The sequence below is a fragment of the Thermobia domestica genome, chromosome 18, assembly GCF_964235325.1.
Source record: "Thermobia domestica chromosome 18, izTheDome1.hap1.1, whole genome shotgun sequence".
NCBI lineage: Eukaryota > Metazoa > Arthropoda > Insecta > Zygentoma > Lepismatidae > Thermobia > Thermobia domestica.
The window spans coordinates 128,873,951-128,898,202 of NC_137471.1; the positions used below are offsets into that span (position 1 = coordinate 128,873,951).

Here is a 24,252-nt window from a genome sequence, read left to right on the forward strand (position 1 = left end):
TGTTTCTTACGTGTTAGAGAGAAAACCGTATGAACAATATCTGCCATATATCGCTTTTTTTTTGAAAACTTGCCTTACACATATCCTTACAATTACAGATATCTTACCGTAATACTTACATAATACTTTACAATTTGAGACTCACGTTTGTTGAATAAGGAGCGCGGTGGCTCAGTGATAGAGCGTTCATCTCCGGTGCTTGATGTCCCAGGTTCGATCCGAGCTCGCGCAGTGTGGACTTTGTGGACAATCACCATGCTCGTGGATTTTCCCGGGGGTTCTTCCGTTTCCTCCCACTTTCTTCATTTCATTCATTTCTCATCATTACCGTCCCCTTTAGCCTAACCAACATAATCGTGGGACGTAAAACTCAAAGATTTCATTTCTTTTTCTTTCTTTTTTTTTTTTTTTTTTTTTTTTTTTACATTTGTTGAACTTAATATAACATTAAAGGCAAAAACTAAATTTGCTTTACTTTAGTTTTGTTAGAAAAGTACATTGGAAGTATCTCTTAAGAAAGAAATCACTTAAAAAATGTTTCGAAGGATCGCAGTTCAGTATTTGTAATATACAAGTTCACATAAGTACTTGCGGTTTAGAATCCCCCGCTTTTGTAATTTTAAAATATAGCAACCCTAAATTGCTCTGAAAATTTCTTTGTAATTTATTAAAGCTTGAATCGTTACTGGTATCTCAATATAATTTCAATCGTCCATTGCCATAATATTTAGTTACGGAATTGGCAGCTCTGTTTATTATAGATAGATACAGTGAATGTAAAAAGTATTCATACACCTCGCAAGATGGTAACATGTGACACATCACGGTGAACAAACACCACTTGAACTGAAAATTTGTATTTTATTTCTTTAACTGTAGGAAGCACAACACAAAAATACACTGATATAAAACAAATTGGGATTGTTGCAAACAAAGAAGCTAATATTCGTGCAGGAAATTCAAAAAGGTATTGAAAAGAAAGAAATACCAATTGACATAAAGTATTCATACATTTCACTTAGTGTCTTTGTTTTCGTCATATTGGGCAATTCGTAGGATATCCTTTTGCTGCTATAATAGATTTAGTACGCTTTGGCATTGACGTTACCAAAGTCTTGGTTTTTGATGAGGGAATTTTCAGCTACTCCTCTTACAGAGTATTTTGCAAGTCTTGTTTATTTGAAATCGGTCGTTTTCTAATCTGTTTGTCAAGGTGGTTCCATAGAAGCTCAATCGGATTAATGTCGGGGGATTGGAGTGGTGTTGGCATGTACTTGGGCGCATTGCACAAGATCCAAAGGCGTGTGTTTAAAGCGGAATGCTTTGGATCATTGTCCTGCATGAATAAGAAGTTATATCTAATCCCCATTTGTTCAGCAGACGAATGGAGATTCGATTTCAAAATGTCAATGTACTGATGATGGTTCATCGTACCATCTATAAAGTGTAAGGACCCTACACTAGATACACCCCCAAACCATGATAGAATTATCACCATGTTTCACTGTGGATTTTCGGTTTTCTTTTCAAAACTCTGTATTCTTTTGCCTGCACACCATAGTTCGTCCATCCGATGCAAAAATGTTGAATTTGTTTTCATCCGCAAATATAACACGGTTCCACAGTCCTTGTGGTGTATTTCGGTATACTTTGGCAAATGTGAAGCCTTTTCTCCTATTGACTTCACTCACAAAGTATTTTCTTCGGGCTACCCGACCATAAAAGCCACTCTTTCTCAAGTAATTGCGAATTGCAGAATGTGATACATGCAATTTAATTTCATTATAAAGCTCAGTTGCAAGCTCTAGCACACTCAGACGCGGATGCTTTTTTTATTTTTCGAACAATCAATGACTGACAACGCGTATTTAATTCACTGGACAACCTGTTCTACGTGCATTTTTCAACGTTTCTCTCTATCCCACTCTATAAATAATACTTTGAATAGTCCCTCTAGGCCTACCAACAATGCTTGCAATTTCAGAAACTGACTTACACTGGTTATGCAGACGAATTATAATTCTTCGTTCCTCTCTGTAGTTTCACGACCTTTATGCCCCATACCGCCGCACTCCCAAACTCCGCGATAACCTTGTGACCTTGGATGCACTGCAAGGAAATATGGAGCAAACTAGAGTGCCTTAAACACGTTCGTTACTAGTTTCTGTACATTGAGAGTGAGGTATTCCTATGAGAGTTGTGGTACTGTATGAATACTTTCTGCGCATGGATTTTCGGACCTTTCCCTCTTTTTTATCTCTGAAAACCAAGGTCTAAATAGCATTTGTTATTTATACTTCCCCCAAGTCTTCCTTTTGCAACACATTTTTCTAATGGCCCAGTGAGTTGAATCTACATATAATGGAAACGGGACAAAATCTAATTCTTTACAAAAATATTGCCTGTATGAATACTTTTTACACTCACTGTGTATGCATACCATATAACCTTGAACTGAACAGTGAATAGCAGCGATGTATCACTTGACTCTCCCCTCCCTCCCAAGCTTCAACAAAGCGCACAGCTTTGCGCACCGGGGCTTTCCCGATCCGCCTACATAGAATAAGGATGGTTGTGTGGCAGTGTGAATATTAGCAGAGACGGTAGTTGTGTTTCTGTCTTTCGAAAGGGTTCAAATAATGATCAGAATTTGACAATTAATTGTGAATATCGAATAGTAACATGTCTGTGATTGGAATTGATTTTGGAAACGACTCGTGTTACATTGCTGCAGCGAAAGATGGTGGGATTCAATTCCTCGCAAACGAATTTAGTGAACGAGCGACGCCGTAAGTATGAACTTTTTGGTATCTCTTATTGTAGTTACTTTTATCTTTCTGTTTGCAATAATTGATCATGCTACTGCTGTTTACGTGAACACACATAAATTCATGTTACATATATTATCTGTCACAAAATAAACTGTGATTTTCGCGGAATCTTTTGTCCTTTACTATGGGAATGAAATTGGGACGTGTACCTTTCTACTACCTCACGATTTAATTAAATGTTTTAAAGGCCGAATCCCTAACACAATCGATAAATATATTAACTTGCGCTTTGCAGTTGCTATAGGAATATCATAAAACTTAATAAAGAGAAGAAAAAAATTACGTTATTTCATAGCTTGAAACTTACGGCAATTAGCCAAATATTTACAAAGTACAGGGCTTCTGCTATGTTCTTACGCCATTGGGTCCGTACAGGATTCCTATCCACATGAACCATGTACGAATCTTCGTAGGCTGCGCTGTTTTTGTTTTTCAATAATCAGGTAGGACAACAACAAAAATAAAAATATAATTACAATTTTAGGTGTGCTTCGACATTCTGCCATCTTTCTTTTCTGTTGTGGTTGTCAAGTGAAAAAAAAATGAAGTAGAATTTTACAAGCTCAAAGACTGTTCTAGATTTTAATATTAATAAAAATTATGTATAAGTTAAGAGCTGAAACTAAATTTAATTCCCCGCGGTTACTCCGTTAAATATATATATATATATATATATATATATATATATATATATATATATATATATATATATATATATATATATATATCAGTGGCGACCGGAGGATTGTTGTTTCGGGTATTGCAGTCTGAACGATAAGAGACTGAAGATATAAAGTAGACTCATTGACTAATCAGCATAACTTTAGATGCAAATGCTATGTGACATGTGAAATTAAATAAAATTCTGTTTTTAAAAAATAAAAAAAATGCAGAACATTTTATCCGATTAATCAGCTTAATTAATTAGTAAGTTCATTCTCCTCTCTTTGATTGGAGTAAATCTGTTTAATACATGCTGGTTGAACTCTGGTATTCTTATTGTCAGGTCTTTTTCGATGGAAAGTATAACCAATGGTGATAACTTTTCTTGGGACATTCGATTCCTTGAAAGTGTCAATTCTTTCTCATGTAGAAAAAAAAAAAAACTTTTCGTCTTTTGCTGACGCCATAGGTACAGTTGATATTAATTTCAGAAGCTTTGTAGATTCACTAAATATTTTTTCTAGATTATTGCGAACGATTCATTCTAGCAAACTCAGTCCCTGACAGCGATCCGAATTCCTCTTCAGCGTTGACTGAAGATAGTTCGTAACAGAGATTAGTGTTATAAAAAATGTACATTGAACACACTTTATTCACAGTTTATCCAGGAAAATTTAAAATAAATTTAGGAAATGTATCTGGTGCAAACAACACTACTGCCATAAGATATCCTGTAAATTTAAACTGGATTTTTTTCGAACACTCTCCTGAATCGCCCTTTATTTGTTTTGTCTAAGCCTTAATTGCAAATTTTTCCTCAGTTGAAAGCTGGTCAATGTTTTTTGTAAGTTATTTACAGAAGTCATGGTATACAACTCATTCAGAATTTGTAGGTTATTTACAAAATTAAAGCACACACAATAAAATTAAATCTAATAAATAAAAACCAAAACAGTGATACAAAAGAGGTACTGGTATATGAATTCCGAATGTCACATATTCATACATCAACACACACACATGTGCGTAACAGAAAAAAACTACATTCCAAATCATCCGTCTTGGTTGTTGCTCAGTGCACTATGAACACAATATACATCCACATGAGGAGAAACAATGCTTATCAATGTCATATATTCTGGAAAGGAAATCTCGAAACCCGCCAGATGTAGGATCGCCATGTATACCTAACAGAAGGTAAAAGTCGAAGAACATCAAAACAAACAGCACTGCCAGTTTTACACCCAGAAATGTGTGTTGGGATGGGTTCGATACGTCTATGCAATATATACCTTTCTTATTCTGCATCCGAAAAGACGATAAGTAATAACTGTCACCTATATTCTTAGCAAAAAAATGATAGAACAATTGTTTTTAAGAAAAGAGAGAGTACATGATAAGGCGTAAAGTAAAATATTTATCCTACATCAATTGTTTCTCTGTTAAACAAGTATAGTTCGTTAGGAAAGTCTACAAATGTTAGTCAAGTTTCGAAATTTTTGGGAGGTCCGGACCCTGTGGACCCCCCTCGTGGCTACGCCCCTGAGCATTACTAACTAGTCCCAAATTCAATGTGGCGTTCCCCATCACACAGTTTTATGTGGAAATTATCAAGAGTATAAAATATACTTATTTTATAAAAGAAATATGTATATACTAAAATACTAGGCTATCCACAGAGGGAGGGGGGCGATTCTACATACTGACTTATTAATGAACAAAACTCCATGGCTTTGGATAAGTAGAGTAACAAATAAAACACAGTTCTGACCAGAGTAAAATGAAATATATTAAAAACTATACTTATTAATATTTGAATCACAAATTACTGTGGAAGAAGCCTTCATTATCAATATAAGCTAAGAATTAACGCGGGTCTACTTTAATTTGTTTTCTGCTCTACTAGATATTTTCTTTCTTCTTTTGTAATTCTGCAATCACTTTTTTTAATTGTCATTATATTGATTTGCTTCAGTATGGTCCTGTAATTTAAAAATATGAATGCATAAAAACAAATTCCATTTGTTAATTGCTAGTGGAATAAAATTATTTAGCGCGAAAAACCTTCTCGTTCACTGGAAACCGTGCTGTGTTGCAGAAGCACTGCAACGACCAGTCCCTTTAACTTCTGAGATAGGGGAAAGAAGACTTAACATTTGCTCCAATTGCCGCGCTGAAGGAATCTGGTCGTTGTATGCTCGCTGCAACACAATATATATTAGAGACTCTATGACGGATTATTTTTCGTTTTTTAAAATGGATTAACGGAACGGACAGTTACAGAAGTAAAAAATATGTTATTTAAAGTGTATATATGTGAGTATTAAAAAGTATTTTTCTGTTCTTTACTACTATTGATAATAATATTTTTTTCTTGAAATACTTTGGTCGTTGCGCAACGCTGCAACACTAACATTAGCCGCCAATGATATATATATATATATATATATATATATATATATATATATATATATATATATATATATATATATAGATAGATAAACTAATTATAATAAGAAAGAAAACTGGGTCTGCAGCTGACAGTATAATGTAGCTCAACATAATAATAATGTTTAGTAAAATAGACACAACTATCTATAAATAGAAATATAATGATTAAAATTCGAGAGGGGACATTCATCATAACGGACCGGTAAAAAATAAATATCGGTAAAACTAATTATCAGGGAATAATTTAGTTTCCGGGGGTGGGGTATCAGCTCAGAAACATATACAATCTATATATCAATCGATTCAGCTTGGCAAAACAAATCGGTCGATACCAAATTTAACTACTTCCGGTTAACCATTTCCGGTTTACTGAGTCTAATTTAGTTTCCGGGGCTGGGGTGTAATTAGCAACGAAACATACAATCTATATATCAATCGATTCAACTTGACAAAACAAATCGATCGATACCAAATTTAACTACTTCCGGTTAACCACTTCTGGTTTACTGAGCCTAATTTAGTTTCCAGGGGTGGGGTGTAATCAGCAACGAAACATATACAATCTATATATCAATCGATTGAACTTGTCAAAACAAATCGATCGATACCAAATTTAACCACTTCCGTTTTACTGAGCCTAACTCAGTTTCCGGGGGGTGGGAGTGGGGGAAACATATACAATCTATATATCAATCGATTCAGCTGGACGAAACAAATCGATTGAATCCGATTTCAACCACTTCCGGTTTCCTGAGCCTAATTTAATTCCCTGGTGTGAGTTATAACCAGCAACGAATCACATTAAAAGTATATGTCAATCGATTCAGCTGGTCGAAAAAAATTGATTGAAACCGATTGCAGTCACTTTCGGTTAACGACTTCCGGTTTACTGAGCCTAATTTTGTTTCCGGGGGTGGGGTATAATCATCAACGAGACATACACAATCTATATATCAATCGATTCATCTTGACAAACCAAATCGATCGATACCAAATTTAACTATTTCCGGTTAACCACTTCTCGTTTACTGAGCCTAATTTAGTTTCTGGGGGTGGGGTATAATCAGCAACGAAACATATACAACCTATATATCAATCGACTCAGCTGGACGAAACAAATGGATTGAAACCAATTTCAACCACGTCCGGTTTACTGAGCCTAATTTACTTTCCGAGGGTAGGTTATAATCAGCAACGAATCATATACAAACTATATTTCAATCGATTCAGCTAAACGAGACAAATCGATTGAAATTGATTTAAACCACTTCCGGTTAACCACTTCCGGTTTCTTGAGCCTAATTTACTTCCCAGGGGTGTGTGATAACCAGCAACGAATCATATAAAAGTTATATATCAATCGATTCAGCTGGACGATTGAAATTGATTTGTTTAACCGGAAGTAGTTAAAATCAATTTCAATCGATTTGTTTCGTTTAGCTGAATCGATAGATATATATTTTTTATATGATTGGTTGCTGATTATAACCCACCCCCGAGAATTAAATTAGACTCAGAAAATCGGAAGTGGTTGAAATCGGTTTCAATCGATTTGCTTTGTCCAGCTGAATCGATTGATATATAATTTGTTTATGATTCGTTGGTGATTATAACCCACCCTCGGGAAGTAAATTAGGCGCAGGAAACTGGAAGTGGTTAACAGGAAATGGTTGATATACGTTTCAATCGATTTCTTTCGTTTAGCTGAATCGATTGATATATACTTTTTATGATTCGTTGCTGATTGTAGCCCCTCCCCGGAAGTAGATTAGGCTCAGGAAACCGGAAGTAGTTGAAATGGGTTTCAATCGATTTGTATCGTCCAGCTGAATCGAATAGCTGAATATATAGATTGTATGTGTTTTGCTGCTGCTGATACCCCACCCGTGCAAACTAAATTAGGTTCAGTAAACTGGAAGTGGTTAACCGGAAGTTGTTAAATTTGTTATCGATCGATTTGTTATGTCAAGCTGAATCGAATGATACATAGATTGTATGTGTTTCGTTGCTGTTTATACCCCATCGGCAACCAAATTATGCTCAGTAAACCGGAAGTGGTTAACCGAAAGTAGTTAAATTTGTTATCGGTCTATTTGTTTTGTCAATCTAAATCGATTGATATATAGTTTGTATATGTTTCGTTGCTGATAATACCCCATCCCCGGAAACTGAATTAGGCTCAGTAAACCGGAAGTAGTTAAATTTGGTATCGATCGCCTTGTTTTGTCAAGCTGAATCAATTGATATATAGTTTGTATATGAGTCGTTGCTGATTATAACCCACCCTCGGGAAGTAAATTAGGCTCAGGAAAACGGATGTGGTTAACCGGAGGTGGTTAAAATTGGTTTCAATCAATTTGTTTCCTCAAGCTGAATCAATTGCTTTATAGTTCTTATGTGGCTCGTGCTGACCATAACTCACCCTGGGAATTAAATTAGGCTCAGCAAACCAGAACAGGTTAACAAGAAGTGGTAGAAATCGGTTTCAATCGATTTGTTTCGTCAAGCTAAATCGATTGAAGTATAGTTTGTATATGCTTCACAATCAATATATATCAATCGATTCAACTGGACGAACAAAATCGATTGAAACCGATTTCAACCAGTTTTGATTATGACACACTCCCGGGAATTAAATTAGGCTCGGGAAACCGGAAGTGGTTGAAATTGGTTTCAATTTATTTGTTTCGTTCTGCTGTATCGATTAATTTATATTTTGTATATAATTCGTTGCTGACTATAACCCACCCCGGGAAGTAAATTAGGCTCAAGAAACCGGAAGTAGTTGAAATCGATTTAAATTGATTTTCTTCGTCCAGCTGAATCGATTGATATATAGTTTTTATATGATTCGTTGCTGATTGTAACCCACCCCTGGGAATTAAATTAGGCTCGGGAAACCGGAAGTGGTTGAAATTGGTTTCAATCGATTTGCTTCGTCCAGCTGAATCGATTCGTATATAGTTTGTTTATGATTCGTTGGTGTTTATAACCCGCATCGGGAAGTAAATTAGGCGCAGGAAACCGGAAATGGTTAATCGGAAGTGGTTGAAATTGGTTTCAATCGATGTGTTTCGTCCATCTGAGTCGATTGGTATGTAGGTTGTATATGTTTCGTTGCTGATTATACCACACCCCCGGAAACTAAATTAGGCTCTGTAAACTTGAAGTGGTTAACCGGAAGTAGTTAAATTTGGAATTGATCGATTTGTTTTGTCAAGCTGAATCGATTGATATATAGATTGTATAAGTTTCGTTGCTGATTATACCCCACCCCCGGAAACTAAATTATTCCCTTCCCATTATCATAAGAGAGAAAATTCGGTCTGCAGGTAACAATATAATGTAGCGGAACATAGTAATAATGGTTTAGTAAACTAGACACATTTATCTATAAATAGGGAAAGAATGATGAGAATTGGAGAGAAGGTACTAATCGTAATGAACCAGTAAATAATATATACAGGTAAAACTAATTATCATAAGAGAGAAAGTTGAGTCTGCAGCTGACAATATATTGTAGCCCAACATAATCATAATGTTTTAGTAAATTAGGAACAACTATCTATAAATATTCAAAGAAAGATAAAAATTCGTGACGGGGCACTCATGGTAACGGAGCGGTAAAAATATATAGAGATAAAACTAATTATCATAAGAGAGAAAATTGAGTCTGCAGCTGACAATATAATATAGCGCAACAGAATTATAATGTTTTAGTAAACTAGACACCAATATCTATAAATAGGATACCAATATCTATAATATCTATACGACTTTTCTATAAACGCACAGTTTCATTAGTTGTTAGTATATAAATTTCCTACCTGGAAAGAACAAGAAGTTTCCTTACTGTATGATCGTAATCTTTAGAAAAAGAGGCATAGAATTTGTTACTAAAACAACAAAAATAAATGTCAGCCTCAAACACCATTGAAAAAAGAATAAAAAAAAACATATTTCCAAAGATGTTTGAACAATGAAATCAGAGCACCAAATATCAGACATTCGTCAAGTGGATAAATTTAACATTACAAATTTCTTCATCTTCGTTTTGCAAAGCGGTTTGAGTTACATTGACCCAATTTAGCGCGATCATAGTGATCATTGTGGTTTCGTAATTAACTGGATACACGGAACATTGTGTATGTCAATTTCACACCGATCAATTTGCACCAAATTTACTTAAAGCGGAAATTTGCCACCTCCATTCTGGGCAATTTGCCAAACTTCGGTAATTTTGTCACAGTAATTTCGTCACTGATACTTTTGTCACCAAACTATTAGCATGTAGGTAATTTCGTTACCGGAAATTTTTACACAGTAATTTCGTCATCGGTAAATTTATCACCATAGTATTAACATATAGGAAACTTTGTCATAGTAATTTTTTCCCTTTGTGGAACTAAGTACAAACAAAGTAAACGACCAAAACAACTTACTTTATCTTAATCAAATTTGGAAAACAATTCAGTTGGTGTTAGATTGTTGCTTTTTCAATTTATTCCTACATCCACATTAATCTGTATATCTGTATAAAAAGAATGTGTATGTATGTTAGGAATGGTATAGAGACGAGATGAAACTCAATACACTCTCTATCTCGTCTCGAGTCAAAAAACATCGTATCAGTCTCGGTGTCGTTTCGATCAATATATGGAGCTCCTTCGTGACTAAGCCGTTAGCGTATGTGCTTTGGCGTGATAGACATGAATTCAATTCTAGGCAGGAGGTTATGTGGTTAGGATCCCACGTTGAGCTGTAGTTCACGTCTGATGTAGCCTCGCTAATAGTCGAAAGAGACGGAGCAAGAGGCATTTTGTTTAAGATATCCTCTGTATCGAAAACAAATATTAGACCTCAATCAATAAATTCCAACACTTAACTTACATTACTTTATACTTTACTAGTTATGCACGTGCCTTTAGAGCATGGGATTCCGTATTCGAATCCTGGTGGGAGATCATTGAAAAGTTTCAACGCATAAAGGTAGTTTAGATTCCAACTTAAACTGTAGGTTCACATCTTGTATAGCTTCGGTGTTGATAGGGCCGCTAAATTCCAAGCCATCAAGTATAAAATTTACATCTTGATATTTTTAACACCAATTCTCTGGTTCAATCTGATAGTTTCCCTCTTCCCATGATCTTGCCTTATTCTGTAATAATAATAATAATAATAATAATAATAAATAAATAAATAAAATAAACATATCTTTCCCAGGAATATTTCTAAGCTGCATGGAAAGAAATGTCTGGAAACTGAAACATTATGTGTTTGTTTTACAAAACTAAGGTTCGAAATAATTTGGCAACGTTTTTTTCGGTCATTTCAAAGGCTGGAAAGATAATAAGATATAGTGAATCCCAATTCAAAATTATGGTCTTTGCTGTTTAAAACATTTTCGATATACCTTAGTATCAAACTATTAGAGGTGGCATTTTCCGCCTTTCTCCTGTGCACACGTATATGACTTAGACCATTCTAAGGGCAATTGTTCCACCATCTAACATATCCACCCCCATAAAATGTCGCATAGCCGGCCCTGGCCCTTTTGGGCTGTTGCGCCGTAAGGTTTGTTATTGGAAGTTGGGACAACTTTAACAATTATTATTACTATATAATAATAATAATAATAATAATAATAATAATAATAATAATAATAATAATAATAATAATAATCATAGTGAACATATAATTTGGCCCGATGTAGCTCTACTTAACAGTATTAAATGAAATCAGAAAATAAGAATATTCTTACTTTCTTCATTCTGAGAATTCCATTCCATTCGCTCCCAGTCTGGAACAAATATCTCAGCCACTTCTCTCCACATTTTTATTTTTAAATCACAATCCATGTAGTTCGGATCTCTTAAATCATATAGGTATGGCCTATTTTGTATTTCGATTATAAACGTCTCTGTGTTAAACACACTAACCATAATTGGAGATGTACACAGAACACGTTTTCAAACACAACTGAAAATTTCTCTTTGTGATTACACTTAGGGTTATCTGTTTGGGGGTGGAGTTCGAGCTTCGGAGATAGGAGCTCAAATTCAAGTTAGGGCATATTCATCTTTTGCCTAAAGCCAAATATTTTGCTTATGGATTACCATGGCACCAGTTAACTGTCAATCAAGTGTATCACGAGAAATAACCCTATTGTGTTACCTAGATTTTTCTGTGATTAGGTAATTTTTGGGAATTTCCTTCTATTTTTGTGAATTTTCTTTTGTTATACACACACATACTTCATAACAGCAGAGTTCCAATAATCTGCACAAAGCGTCTTCCAAGCAGCTGTTTCTTGCTACAATCCCCTTGCCTGGCAACACGTCTTTCCTTTTTTCCTTCTTTTGACATCTTTTAAACAGCAGGCGGTCTATTGTTCCGACCCGCAGCAAATATGCTCGAGCTTACGTTTTCTCAGCGATTTTATTGCTTTCGCGCTTATGATTAGCCACCCAGATTCAAATACATGGTTAGCGTATTCCAAGAGTATGCATGAGCAATAAATACGCTTTGCGATCGCCTCAAATAGCCGGGTACTAAGTTTCTGTCAATGTCATGAAAATGTTATTTTGATATTAATTTTATGAGCACATACTAAAAATTTCCAACAGATGCTTGAGCCTCGTAGCCAAGGCCATATCCATGTTGTCGGCACCTATGGTGTACGGAATTACCGATGTTCAATACTACATTTCTCTTTAGTTTCAAAAGAAAAACACCACTAATGTGTTTTGAAGTGAAATGAAATATCTAGTTTAACGTCCCACGATAATGCATCGAGGCTAAGGAAGACGGTGTTGATGAGTAATGAATGAAATGGTGGAATGCAGAAAGTAGGAGGAAACAGGAAAACCCCGAGAAAACCCACTCACAGAGGGTTTGCCCACCAAAAAGCTCACATGGCACAAACTGGGATCCAATCAGGGACCCCAATAACCACACGTGACTGCTCTACCGCCAAGCCGGTACTTGTGCAAGACTCTTGCGCAAGAATTTTGGTCTTGGTCTTGGTCTTGCAGGTATGGTCTTGGTCTTGGTCTTGCACCCCTTGGTCTTGGTCTTGGTCTTGCATCAGGATTCCTGGTCTTGGTCTTGGTCTTGCATGCAAGAATCTTGCAAAAACTGCAAGACCAAGACTCTTGCGCTCATCCCTATTTATCGTAGGATTATAGTTCATACCTCTCTTTTTTTCAGGATAAAGCATGCTTTCCAATAGTATTACTCGCTTGTCCTTATTATACACCAGAAACGAGAAAATTGGATAAAACCGGGAGATTTTTTGAAAAGAATTTTTTTCGAAATTTTTGCGCCCCTCTGGTCCGGGCCTGGATTCACGTAGGGATTAATTTTTTTCTAAAGACTACAATGTTAGGTATACAATACATGTGAAAAATTTCAATTTTGTATCTTTGGAAACTAATGTCGGGAGAAATTTTTGAAAATCTGAAGATGATCCATTTTTTCATGTATATATACCTAGGTATATAAAAATATTTCAAAAATGCAGTGCGTCATTATTATTTGACCTAGAGTCATGGTTTGAACGCCATTTTCTTCAGCATAACAAGTACTTGTCAAAGGTATCACTCACATGTCCTTATTATACACCTGAACCAGGAAAATCAGGAACTTTTTCTGAAAAAATTACCTCCTCTGGAATACTTGAGCCCCATCCGTCCCGACCACGGTTTCGGGTACGGATCTCAAAAAAATTGGAACATACCAAAAGGCACACACAATCCGTATGCAAAGTTTCAATCTGATATGTTGAAAACTAGAGGCGTGAATTTTTTTTATTTTTGCCTCAAGAAAAAATAAAAAGTCACGTCCCTCTGCCCCCACTTGGCACCGCCAAGTTGACAATTCGGTTCCAAAACACAGCTGGATGTTCTTTATTCCATCCGTGACTTGAACAATAAAAACCGGCTTAAATTTCTGTTGCAGAACCTAAATAAGCGATCAAAGACGATACTACAAAAGTTATCAAAAATCCTAAAAGGGTTAATATTATTTGTTTATAGGTAGCGCTGTCAGCGTAAAACAAATTTTACACGGCAATGACTCACCCTGTAGTTGTCAGTGCTTACCCCTGCATATCTCTGCGAAGTTTTATGTTGATCCTCACGTTTGAACCGAAACATGTCCCTTGTTAGTGAGAAATTCGAATTTGTAATTGTGAAAGTTGTGAATATTTGAAAGAATGTGAAGAAATATTTTTTCATAGCTTTGTAAATAATAAATAAAATAAATATTTTAAGTAAACACTTTTGTAATTTTCTTTAAAAAGATTCCAAAGTGATGGCTTATAGTTTGATGTCCTATTCAAATCACCTGTCCCGACTCATTTTAACCAATTTGAAAATACTTATTACCAAGGCTTTTTAATTAACTTGATTGATTACGATTACAATTACAACTAGCATGTTCGAATAAGTGTATGTGTGTCACCTTACGAAAAGACAAGCAAACTGCTACGGCAATGAATGAAAGCTGTCACTGATTGTTGGCAGCGAAAGATTCAGTTGTTAGTGCAGCATATATATATATATATATATATATATATATATATATATATATATATATATATATATATATATAAACGTGTAAACCTGTACTCGAGCATCTCATTTTATTTGGTTCGATGTGATTTATCGATTTATTCATATATAATGTGTTTGACAATATTATTTTTAAAGGGAGAAAATCAATCAGCATTCTGGACTATATCTCATTAACTGAGTAATGTAGTCTTAGAATTGGTGTAATAAAGATCTTAATGACAGCGACGATGACTTCTGTATAACTTTGGGGAGGCATTGAAATTTGTGTATTTCCTTGTCACAAATTCGAATAAAGATATCTACATCCTGGGAGGCCAATCCTCAAGATCAGCGCGAATGGTTAATGACGTTATAATTCAGTTTCACTTTTATATCAATAAGTAGCTGTAACAAAGCATCAATTTTCATATCTACGAATAGGATATTTTATTACATGTTCTAGAAAAGTTTACATGGGTTTTTACACGCACGTATGACATTTTGTTTACCTTAATATTATCAATGGAATGATGTGTCTTGTCATTGGAAGACTGTTAGGACTACGCGTATCATTCTTGGAAATATGTGTGTCAGTGTTAAGAGAAATCAAACAACAAAAGGTACAATCCGATTGTTAACAGTTAATATTTTTTACTTTAGGCATGTGTTATTAGGATCACAAAATTATTTTATGCACTAAGCATACAAGTTACAAAACACTAGTTACTAATGTCTATTTACTAATAGATGCAAAGTGAACTCAATTATACTAATTTTCCTTTTATATCAACTAATCTTGGATATTATTTAATCCACATTAAACGTATTAACTACATACAGAGAAGCTTGCTGTGAAAATTATTTGTTGTGATTTGTCCAATAATTACAACAAACATTAGTCTTTTCGGGTTTGATTTCCAGTGAGAGGGCATTAAAATTCAAACGCGTTACGTCACGTCTCATATAACCGAAGTACATCAATGGGATACTAAACTTCAACAACCAACATCAGTAAACATTCATTTTGAAACATAATTCCGAATTTATAAAAGTAACACACATTAAAATTAAAATACCCTTTCCGCTTTCTTTTGTAAATAATTCTTCTTCCTTTTTGTAATACTGTGGGATGATGATTGAAGAATACATCTAAAATAAAATCATAGTTCGGTGACTTATCCCTTGGCAGCTTTGTCCATTGGCAGATTTGGTAATTGGCGGATCTGTTAATTGGCAGATTTGTCCATTGGCGGATTTGTTCATTCTCACGATTGGCGCATTTGGCCATTTTCGCGTTTGGCGCATTTGGTAATTGGCAGATTTGTCCATTTCCACGATTGGCGCATTTGGTCATTGGCAGATTTGTCCTAGACCCGTAGAAGCACGCATAAGAAGTATGTCGCGGATTCGCGACAAACGTCAAAAAGGGGTTAATTGTTTTCTTTGATAATACCGTAGTAGCCTAGTAGTCATTTTTGTCATATCTTTTGATTCCTTGCTAAGAAAATCTTAACTTAGTTTCTATGTAGTCTGGTCAGCAATAATTTCTGGCATACTTTCTAAACCACAAGCAAAGCATATTCCTCTACAGTATAATTAGTTTCGACTCTAACATAAAGACAGTGAGGCGAATGTAATAATTCACGCCCACATTCGTTTGAAGATTTGGAAGAGTGTCCTGCAAACAAACCATGGTAAATTTCTGAACTGTGAAAAGCACCGTTAGATCCTCTAGTGTCAAAAATGTTATTAGCTCAGGGGGTAGAGTTCGGGCTTTCGAATTGAGAGGTTGTGAGTTCGAGTCTAGGTCAGGTAGAGAAGTTTTTTCCTGATTTAATTCCTGAAATGGAAATGTTTCTCACTTCACTTTATTTCGTAATCCTGGATAGAGATAGAGATGTTTGGATGCTGAAATACGTATAATAGAATATAAGAAAAGAACCATAAGTTAGATGATTTATTTTGCAATTTTTACCTATATCTTCACCTCCCTAGGACGTTTCTAAAAGTTCAGATTTATAATTCTCCGTTTCGCTCTCGTTAGTGTGTTTTAACTCGAATATTCTAATTTTTAAAGTTTCTTAGTGAATCACATAGATGTTACAGGTGCTGTATCTCTTTCTTTCTCTTCTCTCTACATCATGTCTGGAGATAAATGTTCTCACAAATAGGCTACAACAGCGATTTTAAAAAGTAAGACGATCTACGCTATCAGTACTACATGTTAAGGTGTTTAACATAAACACAATATATCGAAGAGAGTAAGAATACGAATCTTTTCAGACATGACAGTGCACTGATGCTTCAAATCTGTGCCTCTGCTCCTTATATCTACATTAGTTTCCTAGTCAAAATAAAAATTCTTCGAAATAATTCACAAATTCTTATGCAACCTTCCCTTTCTCGCAGTACTTTGCGGTCACATATCCGTCACGGCGATGTAAATGCACTTTTGACGATGACGATACAATAGAACATAAATACTGAAGTGATATTTTAAGTAGAACAAAACTTTAAATTTACGTACAAAAATTTGATGAAACTCGATTTTGTCTAACAAATCCAACTTTAGCCAATAAAATTCATCTGGTAGCCGGCTTTGCAAAAAACAAAAGAAGTCTGGGTATATCTGTAGTAGTAATGGGGACACCCTATCTAACTTTTGATTATCCTCAATGAGGGGCCCCAAAGCCCGGGGACAATGACCTAGGGTACCTAGGACGACCTACTCTAGATTTTTGGCAGGGGTATCTTGGCCCACCCCCAAAAATTTTGGCAGGAGTATATACGACCACCCCCTTAAATTTTGGAAATTGCCAAATCTAAAAATTTATTGTGGTAGCCTAGGACCGTGATATGTACCTCTATCAGTATTGGGGGTCTATCTCGTTCCCTTTCATGGGTAAAAAATAGTCTAAAAGTCAAATTTCGGGAGTTTTTGACCTAATTTATCCCCTTTGATGAGGTTTAATTACCCTATGTGGTTATATGGGCGTATACAGGGGTATGTATTCATCCACCCCTTCAATTTTGTAAATTGTCCAATTTAGGCATTCGGTATCATAGTACAGGACCTCAATATGTATCATGATAAATTTCGGTGGGACATCTCGTTCCTTTCATGGATACAAAATTGCCAAATTTTAGTACAACCACGTGCTCAGTTATTGACTCAATTTACCCTCTTTGATGAGATCCTATAGAGTTATAAGGCGTGGACGAATATCTCCTTTCAATTTGGTAGCACCCTTAGGGTGTCAAATGCTAGTTCGGTCACGTGATCGATTATTCGGTTTTGATGTGCGAGCCTTTGATACGACGATGGGTCCCTGGTCAATATTCTGTATGAGTTAGGTGGATATTTTGAACAAGATTCAAGACCAGGGTTCTCGTCTTATGTCGCAGAGTTCTTTAGGAGAACATTATTTTGAATCTAATAACGTTGTATGTACCATATTGATGGAATGAAAAATAAGGACACATAGATAAGTATAAATTGTATTTTATTCATTTTTCTAGTTGCTTCTTTTTCTTTCTTGGTACACAAAGGTATTAACAATGTTTGCATATTGAGCTGGGTTTCTTCATTAGACCTCCTCTTCTTCTTGATTGTGATATTTTTTTTTCATGTTTTCCAGCATAGCACCGGTTTGCAAAGCTTCGTATTGTGAATTCTGTAAAAAGAACGAGGAAGAAAGATGATTAGTATATAAATAGATTATGATAAAACAGAACATGTAAAATGCACTCTCAATAATAAATATGATAAAATTACCTGGAAGGTATATTGCAGCAGTTTACGATCATTAATCGAAGGTACTGTTGTGAACAAGTATTGAATTTCACGCATGGATTTTCCTTGGGCTTTACTCCCCAAATAAAAATAAGCATAATTGCCACATACGGATGAACTAAGACTTTGCATTTGGCAATTATTATATTTATAATACACACAATGAAGTTTTAAGAATGCAACATGTTGGGAACATAAGGAGGAAGGCCATAGCTGTCAAAATATTCTCCAACACCGCGATTATCAATATAAATTGCAATCCTTTGGCTTCCTAATTTTGTGGATGGATCTGTATTCACAATGATTGCCAGAGGAAGAGAAATCCGTGAGGGCAACTCATCGCTTGCAAATACCCCGGTAAAATGATTTCTGAATAATGGACTATCGTTTAAAGCACTAGCTGATTGTAATGTATTCAACATCGTGAATGGAAATGATACATAACATATACGTACCTTGTAGTTTAAAAGTCCAGGATAATGTAGCGCTGGTGGTCGATCTCTAGGAGTGAGGAAAACTCATATACAATACAGTTTGCAGGTGCTGCTAATTTCTCTTGGAAATGAACTTCCAATCGGATAGCTCCATGTCGTTGTAAATTCCAATAGTGACAATCTCTAGCAGAAGAATTGGGAGTTAGGTCAAATACAAACAGTGTATATCCATTCTTGTAGTCGGCTCTTGAATTTGTATTTCCAATATTGGTAAAATGTATGCCAGAACATGAGAAGAACGTTTGGTAAAGAATCTCTTCAAAAGTGGGTTGCAATGGTTTTGAAGTTACAGCTTTTCCATCCACGTACAATGTAAAAAAATGTTTAGATGTTGAAATTCGAATGGATTGCTGGTAATAGTTCCACTGGATGCTTCATTCGATTAATCCTACAATAATACGATTTGGCAATGTTCCCATAAACAGGTTATCAATAGTTTTGGATTGTATATCCTTCGGGATGGTAAATGATTTCATTTGAGCTCTTGTCAGAGGATACTTTGCCGGTGTAGATTGTAAAATTTTTTTGTGTGCCAATTTTGACACTAGGGCTAATGCTGACTTTTTTACTTGCAACGATGCACCTAGAATATTGATTTTTTGCACTGACACCACTTTCACTGGCCATAAGACAAAAGTTTGGTTTTGCAGGAATACATTTCACACGTAATTCCACTCCATGAATTAAAAGTTTATCTTGATTAAAATGTCACAAAGATGATGTCCAATCATACCGAATTTCATACTTTGTTTTGTCAGTTTATAGCGTTGTGGAAATCCTTTCTTCTCACTGGTGGTTGTGTTCATATGACCAGCCGTATCTTCAAACCACATTGCTGTTTGTAAATGTGTATTTTTAGCTCCATCACTATAATTGAGTAGTTTTTCCAGGTACGAACGATATGGATGATTAAGTGACGGAAATGAAATCAGTTTATTGTTCAAGTATATTTTTCACTAAACATAGCATTTAGAAAATCATTGACAGGTGCAATTGGTTTATTCGTTTCGGTGAAGGAGGAACCATCTGATTTCACAATTTGTGCTTGGATGTACAATAAGGTTTGTGGCAAATCAATAAGGTATATGGCAATATTCATCAGTGCTACCACTCACTACAAATTCTATTGGTGAACTTTCAGGTATTGAACTAATTGGTTTGTAGCCTATAATACGATTGTCCAGAACACTGGTTTGCGTGGGCAACGTTGAAAAAATGTCCAATTTACTTTTTACACATTCACAGGTTTGATGATGCAAGAAAGCCAGCGTTGAATTAATCAAAAATATCTGGTGACGATGCCAATGATCTTTTCTTCTTCTTATGTGATAATTTACGTCTCTTCGTAGGATTGATGGTGTTGTTGATCGTTGGAAGGTCAACCTCAAACTGAGAGCAGTCGGCCCATTTTCATTTATGATATCCACTTCCCAACATAGTTTTCAACTTACTTTTAGCTTTTTCTTGTAAATTTGAATTTGCCTCTTGCATACGTTGATGAAACGATTCTTCCAGCGCTTGATTCGAGATCACAACATCATTAATCATATTGGCAACTGATTTAATAACTCTTTTCCTACAGTTTTAGCTCCTTGCTTCACAAGTGTAACACTGAACGAAATAAGCCACCAAGGAAACTTCCAATTCCATGTCCTCCTTGATAGGTACTTCCCACATAGATGTTCACGATACCGGATAACGCTTGTTTTTGGTAGTATTGCAAATACGGATCAGTCATGGCGACGACGACGGAAATGTAGTTTTGTACACGCCGCTACAAAGGTGAATGGCATATGATGACCTGTGCTATCCATTATATCGATTTGTATTTGGTCGAAATTCATTTTTCGCACCGGAACATAATGTACAGGATTAAAGATTTGTATTGCATGACATCCAAAAGTATCATTCACAGGATTCATGTTTTTAATTCGTAGCAAGGGTACCATTGTATCTCCAACAATGGCAGATTCAATAATGTCACAGTAGACATGAATTGAATGATGTAGGGTATTTTTTTCACTGGACGAGATACTCCATTCTGCGACCTTTTGTTTTTGTACGTAATATTTCATCGATGAGGAACGTCGAAGGTAGCGGTACTGGTTGTAATTCTGCTCTGTAGAAAACACCATCGATGAGTTGATGATTTAAATCCTCTAGTTGATACACTGATGGGTTTCTTGGTACAATGACTTGTACTCTAAATATTTCCCAAGTCTAGTTCTCGAGGTAACCCGTGTCAAAAATACGTTATGTTTTACTAATACGAACAGTCTACTGTGACATTATTGAATCTGCCATTGTTGGAGATACAATGGTACCCTTGCTACGAATTAAAAACATGAATCCTGTGAATGATACTTTTGGATGTCATGCAATAAATATCTTTAATCCTGTACATTATGTTCCGGTGCGAAAAATGAATTTCGACCAAATACAAATCGATATAATGGATAGCACAGGTCATCATTTGTGATATATCCTGTGTATATTGTCCATTTTGCATATCTTTTAAATCACTTTTCGGGTCAAATCCAAGCACTAAACTAACACTTGGTGAGAATAGTACAGAAGTATGGATTTCCTTATTGGGATGTCTTATGAGGCATATATTATTAGTTGCATCATGAGATATAAATAAATTGGTTTCTTTATGATGTGTATTAATTGCATGAATAAGATCCCGTATATTGTTATAATAGCGTACAGGGATCGTTACAACCTTCTACGTTTCCTGATCACTGCTACTTAATGGTTTGTAATATATTTTATTGTTTTCACTGTTAATGTTCAGTAAAGAATGAGGGTAATGAATTTCTACAATTGCCACATCCCATTTTCTGAAAAATAATCCATGGAACTATTACTGGGAAGAGTAACGTAAAAATCTTGATCAGGTTCCATTCTTCTTCTTCAATGAAGTTGCAGAGATCCATGAATTGAATGATGTAGGGTATTCTTTTCACTGGACGAGATACTCCATTCTGCGACCCTTTGTTTTTGTACTTAATATTTCATCGATGAGGAACGTCGAAGGGAGCGGTACTGGTTGTAATTCTGCTCTGTAGAAAACACCATCGATGAGTTGATGATTTAAATCCTCTAGTTGATACACTGGTGGGTTTCTTGGTACAGTGACTTGTACTCTAAATATTTCCCAAGTCTAGTTCTCGAGGTAACCCGTGTCAAAAATACGTTATGTTTTACTAATACGAACAGTATCACCAAAAGATAAATCGGTATCTTGTTTTCAACGTTGTAGTTTTTCGTCGTATACGTTATGCCACACCTCCAGTAAATTGTCTTGAGAAACGTTTGCAGATGCCATTTTAATACTAAAATGTCGACTTTCATTGTATGCTTTTACAAGTAAAGTCAATACTTTGATGTAATTGTACGTTTGATATTTGTTAAAATTTTTCCACACACGATGTTTCAATGCCTGATTAAATCTTTCTGCGATGCTGGCTTTAATATCTGGATCCTTTGTTGTTGCACGTTGTTTTTCCTGAGAAACTTTTGTACTGTCTTGTTGGTAAATTCAGTTCCTTGATCACTACGTAGCACAATTGGTTTCCTGTCCTGGAAAATCATTTCAAATGCATTCACTATAGCCTCGGCACTTTTTGATTTTAATGGTACCGACACCGGTACTATCCGTACCGACAAAACACGTCAATCACTGTAAGAATATAACGGTAATTGTCATTATAGTTTTGAAGTGATTGTAAATCATTTAAATCACATTCCTATTGATCATCAATATTGTTGACAAGATAAAAATCATTACGGAAACGACGACGTACCGGACGATGTAACGTGTAGGTAGGTTGATTGTTTAACCAAAGTTTTATTTTGGCAAGAGGTATAGATTTTCCTGTGGCTTGCCATAATTTCTTGATGTGCTGGATTATAATAAATGGTTTTCAACTTTTTGTTCATGGTTGGTACGTTGACCATTGTGGAATGATACGTTTCTTTTTGGTCGGACTTCTAAAACATCATCATCATCATCTTCTTCTTCTCTGGAAGAAAATAATTCTGATGCAGGTTTTGGTGGTGCAGATCATTCAGATGCTGTTGTACTATTATGCTTGACAATATAGTTTAATCTTCGTGGATTACCAATTAATTCTTGAGGTGTGTTTGACGATGCAAGGTAGTTGCAAAACAATTCCCAGCCTTGATGATTGGTATGTTTCCTCGGTCAAGTCACATCACAAATTAAATCTACAATATTGGATCCATGTAGTTTATTATCGTTGATGTACACTGTTCCTTTATGATGCCACGTAATTGCGTCATCTTGTTTTAAACGATGGAATAGTAATTCGGCTTTCTTACGATACATTTGTGGTATGGCGGCTAAAATTTCTTGCTTCGTGCTATCATCAATATTCCGAAGGTCACCATCAGGTTTCATTGATGTAATTGTAAGTGGTATTGATTCTTCTTGTTTACGTATCACATAAAGATATTTCTGTAATGTTCTGTTGTACTGATTCCATTTTTCTTCATCACTTGCATACGATGTATTCAATATAAATTGCATTCCACGATTCTCGTTTTTCACTCACGTTGGATAATGATGCATGCATTCGTTGAAGCATTTCTGGTGGCACTAAAACCATCTTCCTGCTATGTTCCATGATGTTTATTGTTTAAAAAAAATACTGGATAACACACTTCCTACAGTAGGTGCAAGTAGTGCAAGTATGAATCCTCCTTGTTGTACGGCTAAATTTTTCTTCTTTTTTCAATGGTTTTCTATTGTCCAACGAGTTAGCGGTGCGTGTTCTTGTAACGCTTCAATTTTGCCTTCTGCGCACTTGTCAGTGAAACATTGCCTTTTAAGACATTATAACAACATTCACAAATACTATGAATAAATGAAGCGTCTGCATTGGCAATAATAGCTTTACGCAACCTCGGTTTAGCTTTGTGCAGAGCACGTAGCAGATCAGCGTGTTTCACTGTAGAAGACATCATGACAGACTGTCACCCTTTTCACAAGCACAATAACTTGAACATGTTTTGTTGGTACGTAAATGTAATGATGGAAATCGTCGGGAAAAATATTTGTACGAATTCCCATTTCATCAGGTGTATCTTGTTTAAGATCCATCAGTAAATAGCCATGTGGATTTCTTGTTGCGTTTACATAACTTTCTTGTAGAAACAGTGGATGCTCAGGCATGATTTGATAACTCATATGCTTGATTTGTGACTTGTCACGTGGATTTTTAAACAACACCAAATACGAACAATTTAAACTCATATTTCTATTTGCTTTACTTTGATGAAATACATTTTGTGTTATAAAAATCACACGAATATTTCGATGATGTGATCCTTTCGTGAGCAAATCAACAATATCACTATTCACTTCTCCCATATGATCATCAATAATAATCAAATGTAGTCCATCTTGAGGCTGCAAATCTTTTATTCGTTTCGTTTTG

The 24,252-nt window shown here is 35.4% G+C and overlaps 1 protein-coding gene across 1 annotated transcript in view; it reads left to right on the forward strand.

The window, feature by feature from the left end:
- The first annotated feature begins 2,602 nt into the window (after nt 1–2,602).
- The window catches only part of LOC145675243 (heat shock protein 105 kDa-like), a 94,497-nt gene continuing 72,847 nt past the window's right edge, over nt 2,603–24,252 (forward strand). Inside the window, exon 1 of the mRNA XM_081745626.1 lies at nt 2,603–2,789. Within this exon, the coding sequence (XP_081601752.1) occupies nt 2,683–2,789 (107 nt within the window). The 5' untranslated portion in view covers nt 2,603–2,682. The remainder of the gene's footprint in view (nt 2,790–24,252) is intronic.